Source organism: Numenius arquata, chromosome 5 (assembly GCF_964106895.1).
Source record: "Numenius arquata chromosome 5, bNumArq3.hap1.1, whole genome shotgun sequence".
Lineage (NCBI taxonomy): Eukaryota > Metazoa > Chordata > Aves > Charadriiformes > Scolopacidae > Numenius > Numenius arquata.
This window is the reverse complement of record NC_133580.1, coordinates 9,324,807-9,344,792: the sequence shown is the minus strand read 5'-3', so window position 1 is coordinate 9,344,792 and position 19,986 is coordinate 9,324,807. Positions and strand designations below refer to the sequence as shown.

The 19,986-nt window shown below is 40.0% G+C and overlaps 1 protein-coding gene across 1 annotated transcript in view; it reads left to right on the top strand.

Moving 5' to 3' along the window:
* IL1RAPL2 (interleukin 1 receptor accessory protein like 2) overlaps positions 1-17,804 on the top strand; it is a 376,805-nt gene extending 359,001 nt beyond the window's left edge. The window contains exons 8-10 of the mRNA XM_074147867.1: positions 2,538-2,681; positions 7,441-7,611; positions 17,107-17,804. Coding sequence (XP_074003968.1) covers positions 2,538-2,681; positions 7,441-7,611; positions 17,107-17,804 — 1,013 coding nt within the window. The remainder of the gene's footprint in view (positions 1-2,537; positions 2,682-7,440; positions 7,612-17,106) is intronic.
* The last annotated feature ends 2,182 nt before the right edge of the window (positions 17,805-19,986 follow it).

Sequence of the window (19,986 nt, the reverse complement as noted above, 5' to 3'; positions counted from 1 at the left end):
CTGTCTGCTATCGCATTCTTCTTTACTCACTTAATTTAAGACCACGTTGTTATTTGCTTTCAAGTAGTTCAAAAATAAGTTCTGGACAATCCTGGGCTTTTCTTTTTTTCTCCGTGCTGTCCTAGCATGTTTGGTGCTCAAATTACATGGAAACAGAGCCACTTCTTCCTTAGCTGTGGAAACAATTCCCTTCAAATAAATTTGAAAGCAGGCCAGTATAGTAGTGATTGAAGGCTACATAGTCTGTAATATAACTGTCCTGGAACATGAATAACTTGTCAGGAACTGCAGAATAAAATCAAGCCATGCTTTTAGTGGAAAGAAGCAGTGAATTTAGACAAAAATAAGTATTATAATGATATTTGCCCACCATTTATTTCAAGAAGGCTGCCTTTATTCAAGACACGTAGGAAACTAATTTTGGGGGGTTTCTTGATGCTGCTATAGTACTAAATGATGAGGAACTTTATAAAATATATTTGTCTCTCATTTATTGGGTGTTTATGAGACTTTTAGTATTTTAAATCCTCTGTGATACATTGTCTCTAGGTCCTTCTACGTTATTTTACGTTGGAAACTATCAGAATATTATTATTTACTAATTTTCAGACACTACTATAGAACAAAGTCTAGATTCAACTGCTTTCCTAATGCTGGGTGTGCTGTGTTCCCTGTTGACCTCAATGAGGACCACTTGAGGAGTGAGGCATTAATCAGAGGCAGAGACGAAGAGCTGGAGTAGGCAAGAAAACTCAACATTCTGGGGCTTTTTTCCATGGCCTTCACCTACCTCGAAATGGAAATATGGAGCCCAAAAGCCTTGGCTTTCTGCCTCCTTATGTCTGGACTCTAGGAGAATTTATGGGGGAGTAGGACAAATACAGGACATGCAGAAGCAGATTGATTCTGCCTTTTGAGCTGGATTTTGTGGTTTTGCTCAATACCCTGCCATTCCCCAGCAAGTGGACACGTCTGTGCTCCTGTGTTGGCTGCAAGTGATAAAGGCTCAGCATTTTCTCTCCTTCCAAGCTGGCAGTTTTGTCATCATCTCACTTTCCTAGCAAAAAAGATTCCATACAACAAAAATACAGTTATTTCCTGGAAAAGTGATTGTAACCAACTGTATTCTCCATTTGACAAGATTTATCCCCAGAGCATATGCTAACTTTATCATGCAGTGTAATAAAAGTCCCATGAATTCCCTGTGTTCTGAAGGAGATTAAATAGCTATTATAATAGACTTTTTCCATGTATTAGTCCATGACTTCTTAGCAAACAGACATCAGAGATACTGTAAACTGGGAATAGCTTGACATCTGATGTTAATTATTGAAGTACAAGGCATGGCAAAGCAAGAATAACCCCAAAAGATACACAACTAATTTGCTTTTTATCTTGAAAATGACACAAATGACATACCAGTAGTTTTTTATGACCGAAGTTTTAGAAGCGTAAAGATCACAAAAACTTTGTCTTGCCTGTATTACAATTTTTACATCTTCAGGTTGTATTTATCACAGCAACAAATATCTTCATGATTTCTTACCTAAATTCATTTAGGCTGTTAGAGGTAGCTATTGTCAAATTGTCATCTTTTGCCTTTTATGGCTAAGTAATACACCAAGTGGTGTTATAAGCAATAATTGCATTCAGAGGACATTTCAGGCTAAAAAGCAATACTGTTAAAGTTAGTGTCTTACATCAGGTAGAGCACTGGACTAGTATTCAAAGTTTTTTAGGCCATTCTGATGTTGGCTTGCTGAATGACCTTGAGCATGTTGCTTCAATTTTCTGTGCCTATGTTTCCCCAGCTGTAAAAGATGGATAATTGCATTTGGATGAATTTTTGAAGTTCTTTGAGGCAGGCTGCTTGTGATGTTTCCTAACAAAAGCATCCCAGTAGGAAATTCTAACTAGCACTGGTTCCCATTAAAGTATAATGTGTACTAAACAAACGTGAGAACTCTGTTAGTCACAACTCCAAGTGGCTCTTAGCAGCCTGATGTGTGCCTCTGGCTTCTCACGTTATCATGGGTATTGTGGATGCTCAATTCATTCTCCAGTGATTCAGCTGAAGGTCCTGGTGTGGCAGCTCCCATCAGCTCACCCACTGGCTTCACAAATATAAAGACCATGTTTAATAATTTTGGAGGACTAGAGCCTCCCAAATGGAGTACATTATACCTAGTATATATATTCTCACATGCTGCATACAGAATTTGATGCACTCTGCCAATACAGAAGTTTCAGACTCTACAAGCTCATTAAAAGTTGATTAATCCTTTGTGTAAAATCACTAGATAATTCCCTTGTAGAAGAATTATGATTACAGCTTCAGATGCATTCTGGATGGTTATTTCAGATGGGCGGTAGATGGAGTAAATGGGTAAAGTTAAGTAATAGGTAATGAACAGAAACTTAAAGTTACAGTGGTTATAATTGGAAGCTGCACAATTTTATGTGGAATTGTACAGTGGATTAGAGAAAATAAAGCTTGGAAAGTTCATAACCTTTTTGCCTTTCCTTGCTTATTTTAGATTTGATCTACAAAATAGAGCTTGCTGGAGGACTGGGAGCCATCCTTCTTCTGCTTATTTTGCTCGTGACCATCTACAAGTGCTACAACATAGAGTTAATGCTGTTCTACAGACAGAACTTTGGAGGAGATGAAGCAGCTGATGGTAAGCAGTTGCTCAGGAAGCTCAATATATGCAATGGAAATATTTCAGAGACCCAAAGTGATTAAATTTCTAGATTGAAATGAATCCCAAAAGATACCTGCTGCCAGTTTAAGTTCAAATTATTAAGCACCCAACAGTGTAAAGCCCCAAGACTTTCTCCCAAAGCCCCCTGAAATCAATGAGTCTTTTCACTGAAATGTCACTGGCCCATGCCATGAGCAAACAGGAATCAGAAGAATTCTTCATGAGTCTGTTATAGGGGCTTGAACGTCATTTGTGAACTGATTCCTCAGGAGAACTCTTCACGTTCATGTGTCCCAGTGCCGCATATGCCCAGGACCACTTCTGAGATACATATTGTATGTGGGCAGCCCTTTCATCAGGTATTTTTCATTAAACATTTCCAGTGAATTGTCTTCAGGCTGCCAACTAACTCCAGTAACTAGTAAGAAGCAATTGTTATTGAGGCTAACTAGTTACCTCAGTTAATTGTGAGACTGTAAACAACTTAGTGGAAACGTACAGCTTGCCTGGAGAGTATGTTTAGGAGTAAACTAGGCTGTTTTTCAGTGTCCTTCCCCCCATACCTTTCTCTCTCACTAGCACATATTCCGTTCAGTGCCTAAAGCTAAACATGTATTTTTAAATTGAAGCTTTAATTCTCCTGAATATAGAACATTCCTGCTTCTAGGAAGCTGGAGTAAACACAGCTAAACTAAATTCAAGTGTTTTAAATCCTATTATCATATTCTTAACACTTCTATTATAGCATAACTAATATGTTATTAATATGCATATATATAGTATCTGCTAAAGATCTGTAGTACAGTATTCACAGTACAAAGTACAGGTACTTTTTATAGCCCATTGTAACACTTAGGAATTGTGCAGGCAATCTGGAATGGTATATCAAGAAACAATAATATATTCGAAAAAAGAGCAGGGAACACGTTTCCCCTGTTGTGCCAAAACAGTGTGCAGTTGCACAGACATACTACTTTCTGCAGTTAGCATTACTGTTATCAAAATAATAAATGTTTCTTTTTAACACTGAGTGATAGATATGGTAGATATGGTGTGAAAATGTTACACTACAATGAAATCCATAGGAATTTTGGAGAACGTGTGGAATGATATCCAGGGGATTTTAGAATGTGGAATGATAAATAGCACAAATAGAGGTCAGGAAACTCCCTTTCTTGATCTTCATGTGTGAGTGGGAAAACCTAAAATTATGCCTTTTTCATACTATACAATACTGCACAATATTTATGCTGATACCTAGGAGAAAGAGAAGGGTGAGATTATGTGGTTCTGGAAGTAATTTACCTTTAACACTTTGGGATTATACCAGCATAACATCCCTGGTTCACACCAATAAAAAGTGACCCAAAGTTGGTAGCTTCCTCCAGTTTGCTTTTGATTCATTTATCTTGTCTTTTCAGTGTGAAGCTGCTGCATTTTTATTCATGTAACTTCCTTGGTTCAATCACTTTTTAATTTATGAAACAATATTATTTTCTAGTTGTTTAGAGGAAGCCCCTTGAGTACATAGGGGATTTTGTGTGCATGTTAATTCTGAAAACAACCTTTTATTTTTCCAGTGCATGATTTTAGAATTATTGCAGCTTTGTGTCTCATTCTGAACCTGCAGAATGAAAGATGAAGGCAGAACGTTACTGAAGTCAAAGCGTATATGGGGATATTTCTTTCTGCTTATGTAGGCTATAGTGGGAACATACAGAGCTCCCATCAGCAGTCAGCTGTATAGATGCAATTGCAGGGTCATTTTCCATTTATACATGTATTTCTTTAAAAAAGAAGATTTGGAACTCAACAGATTTGCTCTCTTCCTATTTCTAAAAATATCCTATGTAAGCAGTGTTGGATGCATTCACTTCCTGTGTTGTGTGTAGTATTGTTTTTAGAGAAAATGATACTGAGGATTAAGGGAAGACATTTAGAAAATGGCTCCAGACCGTGCTGCAGCCAAGACACGCAGAGCCAAGGCACCATGGTGGGTGTGCATGGATAGGTCCTTCTGCTGTGTCCGGTGTATTTGAAGCTTGTGAAGAGGGAGTCGAGACTGTAGAGATGCAACACAAGCGTACAGACTCACAAGAGCCCGAGGAAACTAGTTCTGTCCATGTCTTGCTTACTTCTATCGTGACAAGAGGTGACTGGAGAGGGCAGTTGTAAGGAGGCTCGGGAACAGCTTGCACACAGTCCCTGAGGCGCCTTCATGCTGCTTTGTTACCAGGCATGTCAGTGCTCTGGGGCTTGCTTTGCTGCCTTTGCAGAGCTCTCAAATGTTTGCAGGGATGTTTGCCTCCTGGATCGCTTGGTGGCTGGCTTCTCTTAAAAGATTTTGGCAGGCTTCATTACGGACAGGGTAGCAGATTTTGGACAGGCCTCCAAAGCTGACTGGCCTTTATTTCTTTGCTATGTGATGTTCTGTCATCTTTCCATCAGTAACGACTATTTTTGTATGCTGTTGATTTCAGAGAAATATCAGCAAGCCAGGTGGACATCCTCCTGTACAGCTATGGTGACACTAGGCAAATTGCCTTTTACAAAAATATAATTATTTTCATGCTATGTCTGTAGCTCTGACCCTCGTGGGTCTGGCTTTGTGTTAAAATTATAAAAAATTAACCATCATTTCAAAGTCTTCAAGGAATGTATTGTATTATGATTAGCTATTTTTTCTTTTTCTAAGAGTATATTGATGATTTTTAACTGTTTTCATTATCTTCCATGTGCGCTATTCAATAATTGGTACTCAGCAATCCTCCATTCATGTGGTTTTGTCTTCACAACATTAACTATTTGATTTTTCATTTTCTGTAAATAATGGCAGCTGTGCTCTTCCCTGGAGACTGAGTTGCTGAAGGTTGACTTTTTCAATATACTGTTTTCCATTACTGCAGAGGAATAGCAAATAAAAATATCACCAAGGCAGTCTGATCCCAGCGTGGATCCCAAGCTCAGTAGTGGTGCCACTTCTGTTCCTGGCACAGTCACCAGCTCTTAGCTCTGTGTTTTGGATGCAGAGAGCTGGAGACAAGCCCCGGTGCTGTGAAGGAGGGGGAGGAGGTGTGTTGCCCTTTCGAGCCAAACCACTGTCTTGCAGGCCCACTGTCCTCATGTGGCGTTGCCTGGGTCCCCTCTGTCACCCACTGCCTGCCTACCTTTTGATGAGGCTTTGCCTCCACCCCTGAGCTGCAGGCAGAATGGAGAGGCAAGTCTCGCCCTGGGCTCCATTTGCTCTTGGAGGTATTTCTCTCTCTCATACTGTGAGCCCTAATTATTTAAAATGTCCTGGATCGAGTGACCTCTAAAATTATGATACTAGTTTTAAAAACTACAAGAATTTTTGAAGAAATGCTTTGGACTGTTTGTCATTCTTTTCTGCATAATCAGTATTCAATTGAGTTAAGTCATGTATTCTCTCACAATTACTTGTGCAAGGAAGTTTTCCGTGTTCAACACGTTCCAAACTTTCCAGGCTCAAAAACTTTTCCAGGCTCAAAACTTTCGCATAATCATAACACTCTTGGGACATAGTAATTAACAACCCCAGGCAATGCTACAGGCTTGGGGAAGAATGGCTGGAAAGCTGCCCAGCTGAAAAGGACCTGGGGGTGCTGGTGGACAGCCGGCTTAACATGAGCCAGCAGTGTGCCCAGGTGGCCAAGAAGGCCAACGGCATCCTGGCCTGTATCAGGAATAGCGTGGCCAGCAGGAGTAGGGAAGTGATCGTGCCTCTGTACTCGGCCCTGGTGGTGCCTCACCTCGAGTGCTGTGTTCAGTTCTGGGCCCCTCACTACAAGAAGGACATTGAGCTGCTGGAGCATGTCCAGAGGAGAGCCACCAAGCTGGTGAGGGGTCTAGAGAACAAATCATATGAGGAGAGGCTGAGGGAACTGGGCATGTTTAGTTTGGAGAAGAGGAGGCTGAGGGGGGACCTCATTGCCCTCTACACCTACCTGAAAGGAGGTTGTAGAGAGGTGGGTGTTGGCCTCTTCTCCCAAGGGAATAATGACAGGAGCAGAGGAAATGGTCTGAAGTTGTGGCAGGGGAGGATTAGATTAGATATTAGGAAGAATTACTTTACTGAGCGGGTGGTCAGGCCCTGGAATGGCCTGCCCAGGGAGGTGGTGGAGTCGCCATCCCTGGAGGTATTTAAGGAACGTGTAGACGTGGCCCTTCAGGGCATGCTCTAGTGCCCGAGATTGTTGGTTTGTGTCTGATTGTGAGTGGGGTTGTGGGTGTTTGTTTTGGTTTGGTTTTGGTGTTTGGTGTTCTGGGATTTTTTGTTTTTGTTTTTTTTTTTTGTTTGTTTTTGGTGGTTGGACTCGATGATCTCAAAGGTTCCATCCAACCAAAAATATTCTGTGATTCTGTGGTTCTGTAATAGAAAGATTTCTATTAGCAATATGTAAAGGATTGAAATAAAAAGTTCCAGCTTTAGTATTTGCATCAAAGTTTTGCCCGTGATCTTTTCAGATGTGAAATGTGCACACTGACCACATGAAGCAAAGTTACTAAGTAGCTCAACATGCAGAATAAAACTGAACGGGTATTGTTCGTCTGGATCTGAATATTTCTCTGTGGAAGCCGGATTCTATGTTCCTGTGACAAGTCCCAGTTTTGTTGGGAAATGCTTAATCGTTTCCAGGAATAATACGATTTCCTAGTACTTTCCTTATAGTGCTCTTGCAAACAGCAGGCTGAACATGAATTTGTTTTCTTACAGACAATAAAGAATATGATGCGTATCTTTCATACACCAAAGTGGATCCTGATGCATTAGATTGTGATAATAATGAAGAGGAGCAGTTTGCACTTGAAATTCTGCCAGATGTTCTAGAAAAGCACTATGGTTATAAGCTCTTCATTCCGGATAGGGACCTGATCCCTAGTGGAAGTAAGTATTTCTCACCTTTCAGTTTTAATTGTCTCTGATGTGTCATAAAGACCTGGACTGTACAATTAGTACTACATATGGGAAACCTGTCTTCGTGAAGTAGTTGTGAGGATTGGAAAAGTTTCCTCAGTGCTGCAAATTCGAGCTCCAGGTTAGAGCTTGTTCCTGCACCACTGAAATCAGAGGGAGCTGCCATTGGTTTCAGTGGAGGCAGGAGCTGGACCTTCCTACAGGGAAGGCTGCAGCACTGCAAGCAATACTATAGTCCAAAATCTCTACATCAGATACAGGTAGTTAGGCAGGAAACTTCCAAAAAAGATTTTGTAGTCTCTGTTTTATCATTGAAAATGAAATTATTATTTTTTTCCACTAATTGTTTGTTTGTCTACAGGAGCTTTACAGGTAAAAGTCATCTTTCCCATTGTCTTTTGGTTTTTTCCTAACTTTGTATTCTCATAGGTTGCTACAATAGTTTCCCAGTTAATGGTATAGGTGCAATTTTTTCATTAGAGTTTTGACGAAGTGTTGCATTTCTGAACAGTGTTGGTATTGTGTAAGCAATTGGTATTGTGTAAGTAATAATAATTCTTCAGAGGACTATGTACAGCCCAGTGATCCGATGCTGTTTTCCATGGTGACGGTGAATTACAGTTGTCCATTTCAAATTAATTCTGCTGCTATGTCTGAAGATTCAGCAGCACCTTTGGATGTCTGTACCAACAGTTAATGCCTTCCTAGCTGTAGTTATGGCATCTCTTCTTCCAGATTCATTTTTGTACAAGTCAAAAAAGACCATGAATCATAAGCATCATGTTGATGAATTTTGAATGCACAGTATGTTTGCTTTAATATCACATTTATTTGAAATGCTACCCTTGTGAAAAATAAGCTTTTAAAATGAATTCTGTCTACAAATCACTCTCATGAAAAACGTAAGAAGAGAATATGAACCCCTCTCTGTATATGCTACTGTATAGAAAATATGAATAAGAAAACAAAGCAGTGGCTGTGCTGGAACAGATGTCCCCAAACACGGAACAGCTAGAACACGGCTGCATTAGCAACCTGCCTGCCAAAAGGCTTGCAACTGCTGCCAAACCCCAGTGCCTGCCCCAGAAGCTGGAGCCTACTTCTTCTCTGACATTTGAGGGAGCTGGAAACAGAGCTCTGAATCCTGTACTGTTGGGAAACAAGAGTCAGAGCCTAGTCAGAGATCATGCAAAGTCCCATGTAGTGGCTTGAATTTATCACGTGCATTTGCAGCTCCTAGATTAGAGCTGCTTTCCCCGTTCCTTTTACCCTGCCCTTGCAAGGTGTGAATTTTGCTCCCTTACTGACATATTCCAGAAGGGGACTTGGCTCATAGCCTTCTTATTTCTGACTGCACAAGCAAGTAGTACTGAATTTTTAGATATTATTAAGACAAAATACATCTTTTTGTGTTAAAAATCAGAGAACTGTTGTAAATAGTTGTTTCATATCCAACAATATTAGCAGAGTTAACATAGCAATTATACAAGTAAATTGAAGAGTTTAAAGCTAGCCCTTCAACGATAACTATAGTGAAGCACAGATTAATCTGAAATGAGATTCTTCTTTCCAATTGCTGTACCAGCCAGCAATTTTATTTTGTCTATTTTTGTCAGTCAGACACTCAGCAAATACTTGTCATCGCTTTGGGTATTCATTAAACCTCTCCTGAAAATGTAGGGTACCTGAAAATGTCAGTTCTCATTTATGAACATTCACAGATTTAATACCTCTTTTTTTCCTCTCAAACTCACTTGTTCAGTATTATGAAAGGGCCTGATTCTAACACATGGAGCTTCAAGAACGCTTAATCAGATATAATGACAATGCAGAATAAAATGTGGAGCTGAAATGAGTGTGATTTGCATGCTTTAGCTTTGAAAAAGATATGGGGGAAGGCACTTTATTTTGAGGGGGCAAGAGGGAGGGAGAGGTGATGGGGAAGGAGGGAAGACTCAAGAGTCCTGTATTTATAAGCTCTCCATGTGCGCTGGAGAAGTGGAACGTGGCTGTGTTCTGCCTAATGCTCACCAGTCCTACAAGGACTTGCAGTGCTGAGTGAAGAGAGCAGGCAGTGGGATGTGGTATGGACCTGCTAGAAACTTCAGAGGTAAACATAAGAATGTCTGTCTCAAAAAGTGGCAGATAAGACAAAATATATAGCTCTTCAGGATAGATTTCTATAGAAAAATAAGGGTTTGATTACAGTTATCTTTTTTATTTTAGGAAATATGTCTTCTCGCATGTACTGCATTTCCTTGTCTTTTGGTGTAAATGACTTTCAGTGTAATGTAATGTTTTCCCACTCTCCATTCTGATGTGTTTCCTTCTATATCTTGTGTACTTAAATGTGTGCCATTCCACTAGTAGAGCAAATAAGGTGTGTTTTGTAAGGCTGGTTGTTTCATATAATCTCTGCAATTTTAAGGTGCTGCCACAGGAGGGTGTGCATTATTGTGGTTGCTTCCTGGCATGAAGCAGTACATACAGCTGCTACTTGGATTTGAGAGCAAGCAAAAAATAGATTTGTTAAATAGTATTTCATTAACTTTCTTACACACTTTTCTGAACAAACTAAAAAGCTGACTTCAGGAAAAATCAGGGACAAGTTTGATTATGTTTTTGTCCAGCTGGTTTGTGTCTAACCTCTGGGGAAAAGCTGTGATAGGCTCTGCATGTCCCTGCGCAGCCAAGGGAGAGATAACAGCCAGATGTGACTTAGCTTGGATGTGCTCACCCAGCAGCGAGCTCCTCCGCACTGCACATCCAAGCTCTGCATTTCGGCTCTGCGCTGAGGACCATCTGTTTCAGGGATGCTCAGGCAGCAACTGTTTCTCTCCTTAGGAGGGCAGAGGTAAAGGCTGTGGGGACCGAGGCCACCTCTTCACTGTTGGGAAGCAGATCACTGGTATCCAGAGTTCAGGTCAGACGGGGCTGAGTCATGTTTTGCAGTAGGTGTTGGTTTCTGTGCCCTGCCAGGATAAAAACTTTATCCCAATGGAGCGTTTTGTCCTCATGGGAGAGTCACTGTGAAGGATGTCGAGGGCCTCGGTGGTGCCCATCACACAGCGGCCAGCGAGGACCTTTGCGGTGACTGTTGGAGCTGCCTGAGAGCAGCACAGATGGACCCGGCTCCCCAAACTCACAAGGTAGAATTGGGGCTCCAGCACCCACCACTTCTCTGCTCTCACTCATGCAGAAGCCCACGTGGCCATGCAGGGTGGAAGAAAAGAGGGGCGACACAGCAGAGAGGTGTGACATGCAGCGTGCTGTGTAAGCAGCAGCAAGGCTAAGTTTGTGAGCCAGGATTTTAGTTGCATGTTATAGGAAGTACTATAGCAGCTATTCTTTCTTAAGGAATATTGTTTGGTCTTAACAGAGTGAGCGTTCTTCATTCTGTCGAAGCTGACAGCACATATATACCTTTCTGCCTAGATAATTGAACATGTTAGCCTGTATAAGGAGACTGTGATCCCTAAGATACAGTTGCACTTGTTACTAAAGTTTCTCAGCAGTTATCATTTTTTCCACCCTATTAGTTTTCAGGGCTTTTTTAACAAACCCTTTCCCACAGCAAGCAGACTCTGAAGCCCTGTGAGCTTTTTAATTCAGTGTTAGGAGACCTGAGGAGACTGGAGACTGAATACTTGGGGGGGGAATAATTATGTTTTTACCCAAGCCATTTTCTGTCTTGCTAAGGATGATGTGTCTACAGAGAAAGCTCTATTTGCACTTGACTCTTCTAAAATTGGGACTATATTGGAGGAAGATATTTTTCTCACATGGTTTCTGCAAATTATTTTAAACCCTGAAAGCAAAGAGGTCAAAACTGTCAAGTTGGATTTTTAATACCAGCAATACAAATCTATTAGAGCATCATCTAGTTGCTCTCTAAGCATATGTGTATTTGATCTTGACAGGATTGAAAAAACATCAGCAATTCACTCCAGCTCAGTCCAGGGTAAAGAGATCAGGCACTGAAAAGAATAACGGTGATGGAATAAAAATCTTTGCTTTTACCTGAAAAATGAGAGGTTGTCAGCACAACAGGAGAGCACCTAAGGCATGTGATAAAAAGTGCCCAACAGACAATATTGCAGTTCTGGCACTTTGTAGTTTTGTCTGCCCGACTCTGTGGGTTTTGCTGGGTGAATTCCAGCTTCCTGGGTTCCTGGATGAAGAAAACCCAGTTGGACTGTGTGCCTGGAGTTCCCAAGGAGCCTTAATTAGGTATGGGACACCATTTATGTGGAATGGGAATAGAGTACCCAGCTCCACAAACTCCTTTCACAAGTCCCTGGTTGTCTACTCTGTATGAATCTTGCACTTAGGCATAGCAGGGATACATAGCCCTGCAGGCATGGCAGGGATACAGAGAAATGACAGTTGAAAGTGGAAAAAATATGAACAAAAGCCAGAAAGACTGACTACTCTGTAGCAGTCCACTGAAGGCCTTCAAGGTGGTCAGGGAGCTGGAGCACATAGTACAAGTGGAGAGCCCAAAAGAACTGTGTTTCTTGAAGAAAAGGCCAACAAAGACAAAACCAGGGAGGAATACTATTGTTGTCTTTCCAGTGGAAAGCACAAAGATGGAGACAGGCTCTTCTCCAGGGTGCACAGTTGTTGAACAGGAGGCCACAGGTATGAGTTGCAATACTGAAAATTCCATTTAAACATTTGGAAAATTTTCCTCACCATGAGGGTGGTCAGACACTGGAACAGAACCCAGAGACACTGAGAAGAAACCTCCAATCTTGGAGGTCTACAGAACTGTACTGGACAATGCCCTGAGCAATCTTAGCCGGTCCTGCTTTGGGCAGTGTGTTGACCTGGAGACCTCCAGAGCCCCCTTCTAACCTGTATGAGTCTATGAATCTTTGATTCTAAATATCCAGAAATTTGATTCCAACATCTGTCACCAGAACAATTTCACCAAAATCATCCACTTCAGACCCTTCACTCTGCAAGATCACATCCCCAGAGCTACCATCTTTTCCTTTTCCTTAATCCCTCCTTCCTTTGCCATGCCAAATACGGAAAGTCTGACAATGGCTAAGGGAGGGCTATGCTGAGAGGGCTACGTGTGGTGCTGATCTGCATGATTTGTTTCTTTTTGTTGAATTCATCAGCTGTCCCTTAGCTTGTACTGGGATTGGGTTCTCTTTGAGGAGGGGCCCTCCCTCCACTCTGTGTTTCAGCAGTTCCAACAGCATTGCTGTTCTGTTCTGAGCTAACGGAAGCAACAGATATTTAATAAATAGGAAAAGCAAGACATGCAATCGTTTTTGTTACAATAAAGTAATCAGAGTTAGGGTTTGGGAACTATACAGTTAGGAAACCAGGACTGAATTATTCTTCTATAAATAACTTTCTCAAGTGATAGTCACATTGCCAAACACAGAAAGGCTGGTTATTTTCAGAGTGCCAGGAACCAGCCAGTGTGGGGTTGATGGTAGATACTCTTTGGTTATTGTGGTTCTGCAGACCATGCTTCCCAAAAATATCTGTAGGACTTACATGATTTCTGGTGTTCTTTCCCTCTCCCTCAACTGCTTCTGCAAATCATCTGAATGTGGTTAGTCAGTAATTTCTTTGTGTAAGCAACTCTGTGTCCGTGGTGTTCATTAATTTCCTTGCTCTTAGTCTGCTTGCATATTAGGTTGTCTGGGTTTCCTTCCAGCCTGTGGTTAGTGTAGCTCATTCAAGATTCAGTAGGCAGTTATGCATGATTTAATTGCAAATTGGATGCGTGTCTTGGATTTCTCTTCTTCAGTGCTTCAAACTACAGTTCAGCATCGTTACGTGTTGACAGTGTTTGGTGAGCACATATTTGCTGTCAGATGATCTGTCTTCATTACTAAAGGGCAACCGTGCAAAAACTGCATTTGTTTATGGGTCTGAAAGTTCTTGCTGTCCGTACCTTCTTGAGCATTGCACTGGACGCGATGCAAGTAAGTTACTGATAGAGCTACTCGCAATTCTACATTTTTTGACCTATGGGAAATGCTAACATTTTGAAAATGGTTTTGTGCCATATTGCAAAATGGTTTATCAAGGGACAGGAAAAAAGGGTCAAAATTTAAAACGATCTTTTTCAATAAAATCAAATGGGTTAATTCTAATGCTGACATTTTATTTTTACGTTCCAGTTTATGATAAAATAAAATGTCTGGGAATTAAAAATGAGTAATTCCAAACTGATTTTGTCAAGATGATTTTTTTTCTCTCCTCACAATGAAATGTCATTGAAGTTGACACCTCCTGCAGCAAAAGTGACGTTTCAGCAAAATTATATTTATCTGATGGAAATATGTCAGTCTAGAATCTTACAGTTGGTGATGTCATTCCTGAAATCCATGCTCAGTTTATTTCTTGAAAGTGAAAGAAAGACATTGCCTGACACTTACTTCTTAGCTCTCTGGAAAGGCGAAAACAACCTTTTCTCCATCCTACATTGCAATATAGATTGCTTGGATTTAATACCTTCTAATGGACTGAACACTTAAGACAGACAACTCAACCTGCGGTGTTTTGAGCAGCCTCAAATTCTGAAGTGAGAGGAGGGTGAGTGACTTAGCAACTCATAGGTTTATGCAGCCAGTCTGGTGCCACTGGAAAAAATAAAGCTTGAATTTCTACAGACTGGAATATGTCCCCCCATGCTTTTCCTCGCAGAAATATTTAAGTTGTGCACATTGGACATATTGTAGAGTGCACCAAATGGAACCACGTGCTTCGGGGAGGTTGTCCCCTACCTTTAGTAGTAGTCCCAAGCTGAAGTTACTGGGAGTGCTAAGTACTTCTGGACCAGATGGCTGGAAAATGTGTTTTCATTTGGGTTTCCAGTTTCCTATAATACAGTGTATTTTATCGTCAGTGCACCAACAGACCCCCTTTACATTGGCCATGTCTATCAGTGAAGCAGCTGCAAACTTGGAACTGAAGGAGCACCTAGTGGTCATTTGTGAGGGTGTCTGTGTAGCTGTTTGTAGGAAGAGCTCTAATTTACTGCAATATGCAGTAAATGGACATGCCCAGGTATGGGAGAGACACAGAGGGGAGAATTATCCATCTGAGAAAATAGGGAATTTTTCTTGTCGTCTTCACACCTCATTCCCCATTTTACTAAAGCAAAGTCTGGTGAGTTTTTGATTGAGATGGTATAATGGATTATTGCTGGGTTGTTGCTATTGAAATTATTGCTGCTGTATATTTGAAGAGATGAAAGTGGAGTGATTTTTGGGGATTTTTTGTTGTTTTTTTTTATTTGTTTGGTTTTTAACTGGATGCATATAGGATATGCATGGCTGTGCCTAGCACTAACCTGGATATGCGGTACTGACCGGTATTGTGTCCTGCAGAGAATTGTCTTGTACATAGCAGTGTTCTGAGTTGTTTGAAGGAGGGATGAATATGTCTCGGGAAAGATGCATGATAGTTTGTTGTTTTACTGTATCTTGCAGATTCAACCTCTAATGATGAAGCTTCCCACCTAAATTCTTTCTTTTTGGGAGCAGAAAGAAAGGAAGAAAATGAAGAGTCTGAGCTGTTGATACATTGGGATAATCTCTTTCCATTGTATTGAACATTTCTACCTTTCCTTAAGTTTTGTTTCACCAGTTCTGCTTATCATTTTCTCATTGTTGCTGATTCTCTCCCCTCTCCGCTGCCTCTCCCATGGATTTTAATGTTGAATTTTTTTTCATTAATGAGTAACTATTTTACACAGAGCAATGTGGGGGTTTTCCTCATAAAATATTTTAAGGGAAAAAAAACCAAACTGTAAATGCTGCATGATTAAAGAGTCATAAAACATTAACTAAAAGTCAGGATTGTTGCATAGACGTTTGTAATGTATGTGTATGTCTTAAATTTTTGTGTGTCTGTGGGATGTTTGCAATTGCCTCTTTTTTCCATTTGTGAAAGAAATTCTTCTTGCTGCTAAGTGGTGAAATAAAACATCGGTAAAGGCAGATTTGATGCTAACTATGCCTTCAGTCTCAAGAAAATAAGCTATTTTAGAATGTTCCTATTGGCCTATTTTGTAGCTATTTACTTTACTGGAAGTGGTGTGAATAAGCATGCTGTGGTACAGTGCTTGGGACTATAAAAATGAGTCTTGCAGTAACAGATGTTGATTAATGATGTTATTTGTAATCGTTGTTCCTGCTAGAGGGCAGTGTGTGTAAGAGAGGCCCTGCCCTGTGCTGAGTAAAGATCTGTTCTGTGCAGCTCTTGTGTCCAAGTCTTCATTTATAACACATGCTTCCCCGCTGTTGTCAGGCGGCACATTCTGAGTAGCATGGTCAAGAGGTTCCCGCAGTTTAAAAATAAAATTATGTCCTGTCTCTAAGTTCGCAATCACAGTGCTATGCAACCGATGAACACTTCTCTGACCTTAGTGGGGTTTTTTCCAAGTGATTTCATTTTTCTGGTCTTGACCCAAAACCCTTTGAAATTTGTTGAAGTCTGTTCATTTGAATGGGTTTTGGATCAGGTCTGTAAGTAGATCTCTTTCCCATCCTGTTCCATGTCAGACCAGCGTAATTGGCTTCTCTTCCCTACCATCCCTGCAACAAGTGAAACTCAGGGATCTAAGTTCAACTTCAAGAATACTTCGTAGTTCAATAAGCTGACATCATGGAGCTAACGATGGGGCTGGCATTTCTGCTTACACTGATCATTTGCAACTACTTGGCATGCATGAATAAAAGAACAATACTATTTTCTTTGTCACTGATGTCTCAACAAATAAACACCTCCAATATGTTTAAATTTTCCATCTATTCCTGTCACTTGTGAAGTTTCTGTAATACCTTGGGGTACATAGAAGCACGGGTTTGTGATATTAAAACAGACCATTAAGCCACAAAGAATGTTACTGTGCTTTTGTGGTCCATATCTAAAGAAGAAAGAGCTACCATGATGCTTCTATGCAATAGCACAAGTTCTGCATGTGATGAGGGTTGATTTCTTTTTGAGCTCTTGCAAGTTACAGTTCATACACCCTTCATACACACTCATGTCCGTGCATCTGAAACACAAGAACTGCTTCCCAGATTGTGCTTCCCTCAATGTGGTGTTAATCATAACCAGCGTTAATGTTAAAATTTACACAAACATTACATTGATCTTGACCTATATTTTTTTAGTAAGTGTACTGTGTATTTTTAGTCACTAATGCGTCTACACAGTGAGGATATTATGTAAATGTCTTTCTGTTGAGATGAACAGGCAAAACCAGTGAGGAATGGAGGGTGTTATTAAGGAGTTTTCTGTATGTACTCCATAAATAGAAATATGTTGTGATCCTATTTTTGTTGGAGTATATTGTGAAATGCCCCTTGTCTTAAATGGTGTGGATCAGTAAGCTATAGGATTTTGTTATACTTGATTGCAAGCCTGATGTTTTGATATGATAGACTTCTTTATTCTTTACTCTTTCTCTCTTTCTATAATTTGTAGCCTACATTGAAGATCTCACAAGATGTGTTGAACAAAGCAGAAGACTCATTATCGTGTTAACTCCAGACTATGTTCTCAGGAGAGGATGGAGTATTTTTGAGATGGAAAACAGACTCCATAACATGCTAGTCAGTGGAGAAATCAAAGTTATTTTGATTGAGTGTACTGAATTAAAAGGGAAAGTGAATTATCACGAAGTGGAATCTTTAAAGCACACCATCAAACTTCTCTCAGTGGTCAAGTGGAAAGGACCAAAAAGCAGCAAACTGAATTCTAAGTTTTGGAAGCGCCTAGTCTTTGAAATGCCGGGGAAGAAAAAGGAGGTGGTGTCCCGGCATCAGGTCCTGGATTCTGCAGAGCAGGGCCTTTTTGGAGACCTCCAGACTGTACCTTCTCTTGCCGTCACAGGCACTTCTGCCACGTTGGTAGAATCACGGGCTGATTTAACTGATTACCATCAAGCAGATTCTGTGCAAATGAGACATTATTGCAGAGGATACGAATATGATGTGTCAGCAGCAACATTGCCGATAGCTTCCATAAGCAACCATCACACATACTGTAACATACCTTTGACACTACTAAATGGACAGCTACCTCTTAACAATACCGTGAAGGATCCCCAAGAGTTTCACAGGAACAACCCACTGCTACCTTTATCAGCGAAGGAGCTTAGCTTCACCAGTGATATTTGGTAGTGAAGATCAGGACTCTTTTGAGATGCTTCATGACCGCCATGAAGACACATTTTTAAAGAACTTTGCCCTAACCCCATGGGGTGAGAAAACATATTTGAAGCAGCGGCACACTTGTTTGCTTTTCTACTTGAACTTTTTTGTTTACGTTTACAAATTATTGACAAAGGGGGCATTCTTTTGTAACTCAGTAATGTCCTTCCTGTCTTTTAATGTACAGTTTTATTGCTTCTTTAAAAAAGGAGGGGGAATAGAAAAAAACATGTCCCATCATTTTACAGTAGGTTTACAATCTGGGATGGATAAAAGGTCACTGTATATGATCTCCAACATCCATACATATTTAAGTAATAGTATTTGAAATACATGGAAGTTGTTGGGTTTTTCAAATAGACTTCAGTACAGTTTGAAATTCTAATCATGCTACGAAAATGATTATCTCCTGCACAGACCACAAGGGGCGAATCATTCTCAAAAGGAAGGAGGAGGAAACCTTCCCCGTAACATTGTCTCGCAAATACATTTTAGAAGATGACCAGCTGAAACCATGCAGATGAAGCTTGTTCAATAAAGTGCATAGTAACAGTTGCTGCAGAATAAATCACCTGCTCCCGTCAGCATCTCTTCATTTTATTACTGAGGCATGCTGTATTCATAGTCGATGGTTAGCAATGTGGTTTTATTAACTTACTAGAATATCGGAAGATATTTAGGAGGATTTTAAACAGTTTTTCTGTCAATTATAGATTATTTCACAATTTTTTGCAGATTTTTAATAACATTTTTTAAACAGTTTAAGTATGAATTTATCTGTCTGTTGGTTAATTCATTAATTTGAAATTTCTTAAGACCTCTAAAGCTCTGTTAAGATTTATAGTGAAGGCAATGTAATTTTATGTAGGATTTTTTTTTCCAAAATCAGTAGTTACAATTTGAAATTAACATTTTTCTGAGATCATCAGCAATAGAAAATAATTACTACAGCAATATTCAGAGATTAAGTGCTAAATTATTCAGGTTTACTAGTACTCTGACTTCAATTGCAGTGATAATCACCTGAGACAGTTCTCTCTCTGTTTATCTACCTGTCAGTTTATGTACCTTTTAAATATGGCTGAAGCAGGAATATTTCTGCTCTCTGTGCAACTAGTGAAACGTGGTATTTTTAAGCAGCTGGTAAGGTCTTGCATTTCTTACTTATGAGAGTGATCCCATCAGTCAAATAAGATATTTTCATTTATCTTTCATGGAAGGCATTCTTACTGCTTGTGGCTGAGAAGTGTTATACAGGTACTCGGCATCAGGCATTACTACTCAGCGAGTTGAATTTTCTTTGGACCAGTATGTTTCATGGAGATTTCCATACTCGGTTGATTAAGGGTTGCAGAGTCAGACCATGGAGACAACAGTATTCAAGGGAAGAGCTCTAAGTAATGAAGGCAGAAGCCAGTTTTGCAGTTTTTGGCACGGCTTTAATGAAAACACAGTAGACATGGGAGTTTTGTCTCCGCAAGATCTGCTGGAGCAAGTTCCCAAAAAATATTTTTATGGCAGGCAACCTTGCCTGTATTTCAGTATGTTTTTAGCTTTGTTCTCTTTGATTGCATGAATAAAAGTTAGCACTCTGCACTCAGCTGCCTGTGGTTTCATCAGCAAACAAGTTCAGTAAATCCTTGACATTTTGCAGTGGTTCCTAAATTGTACCCTACAGTCAAATGGAAACAAACACTGACCTAAGACTTAAAAGTATCCAGAATTGGCCCAAAGGCCATGAGAATGATCTCAAATGTGCAATAATTCATAGAGGTCGGTATTTTTCCATTGCTTCTTTCCCCAGTTCTTTATTCTGTGCCCTCTTACAGTTACTGTCTGTAAGATTGTCATTAGGTTCTAAATAATACATGCTTCTCTTGTTTTTTCTAGCAGTTATGCATTTGACACTAACACTGAAAATGGAAATCTAGAAAAGTAATTAATTTATTACACAGTATAGGACTATAACTTGCTCTTTTGTGAAATTAAGTTCCAAACATATAGGTGTTTAATATACGTATTTTTCTACTGAGAAAAAAAAGTGATTTTACCTCCATTATATGTATTTCAACCTCCTCCCAGAAATTTACAAAATTTGCACTGTTTTATAAGTGTTACAGACTGTGTTTACACTGGTTATGTTCTTTAATGC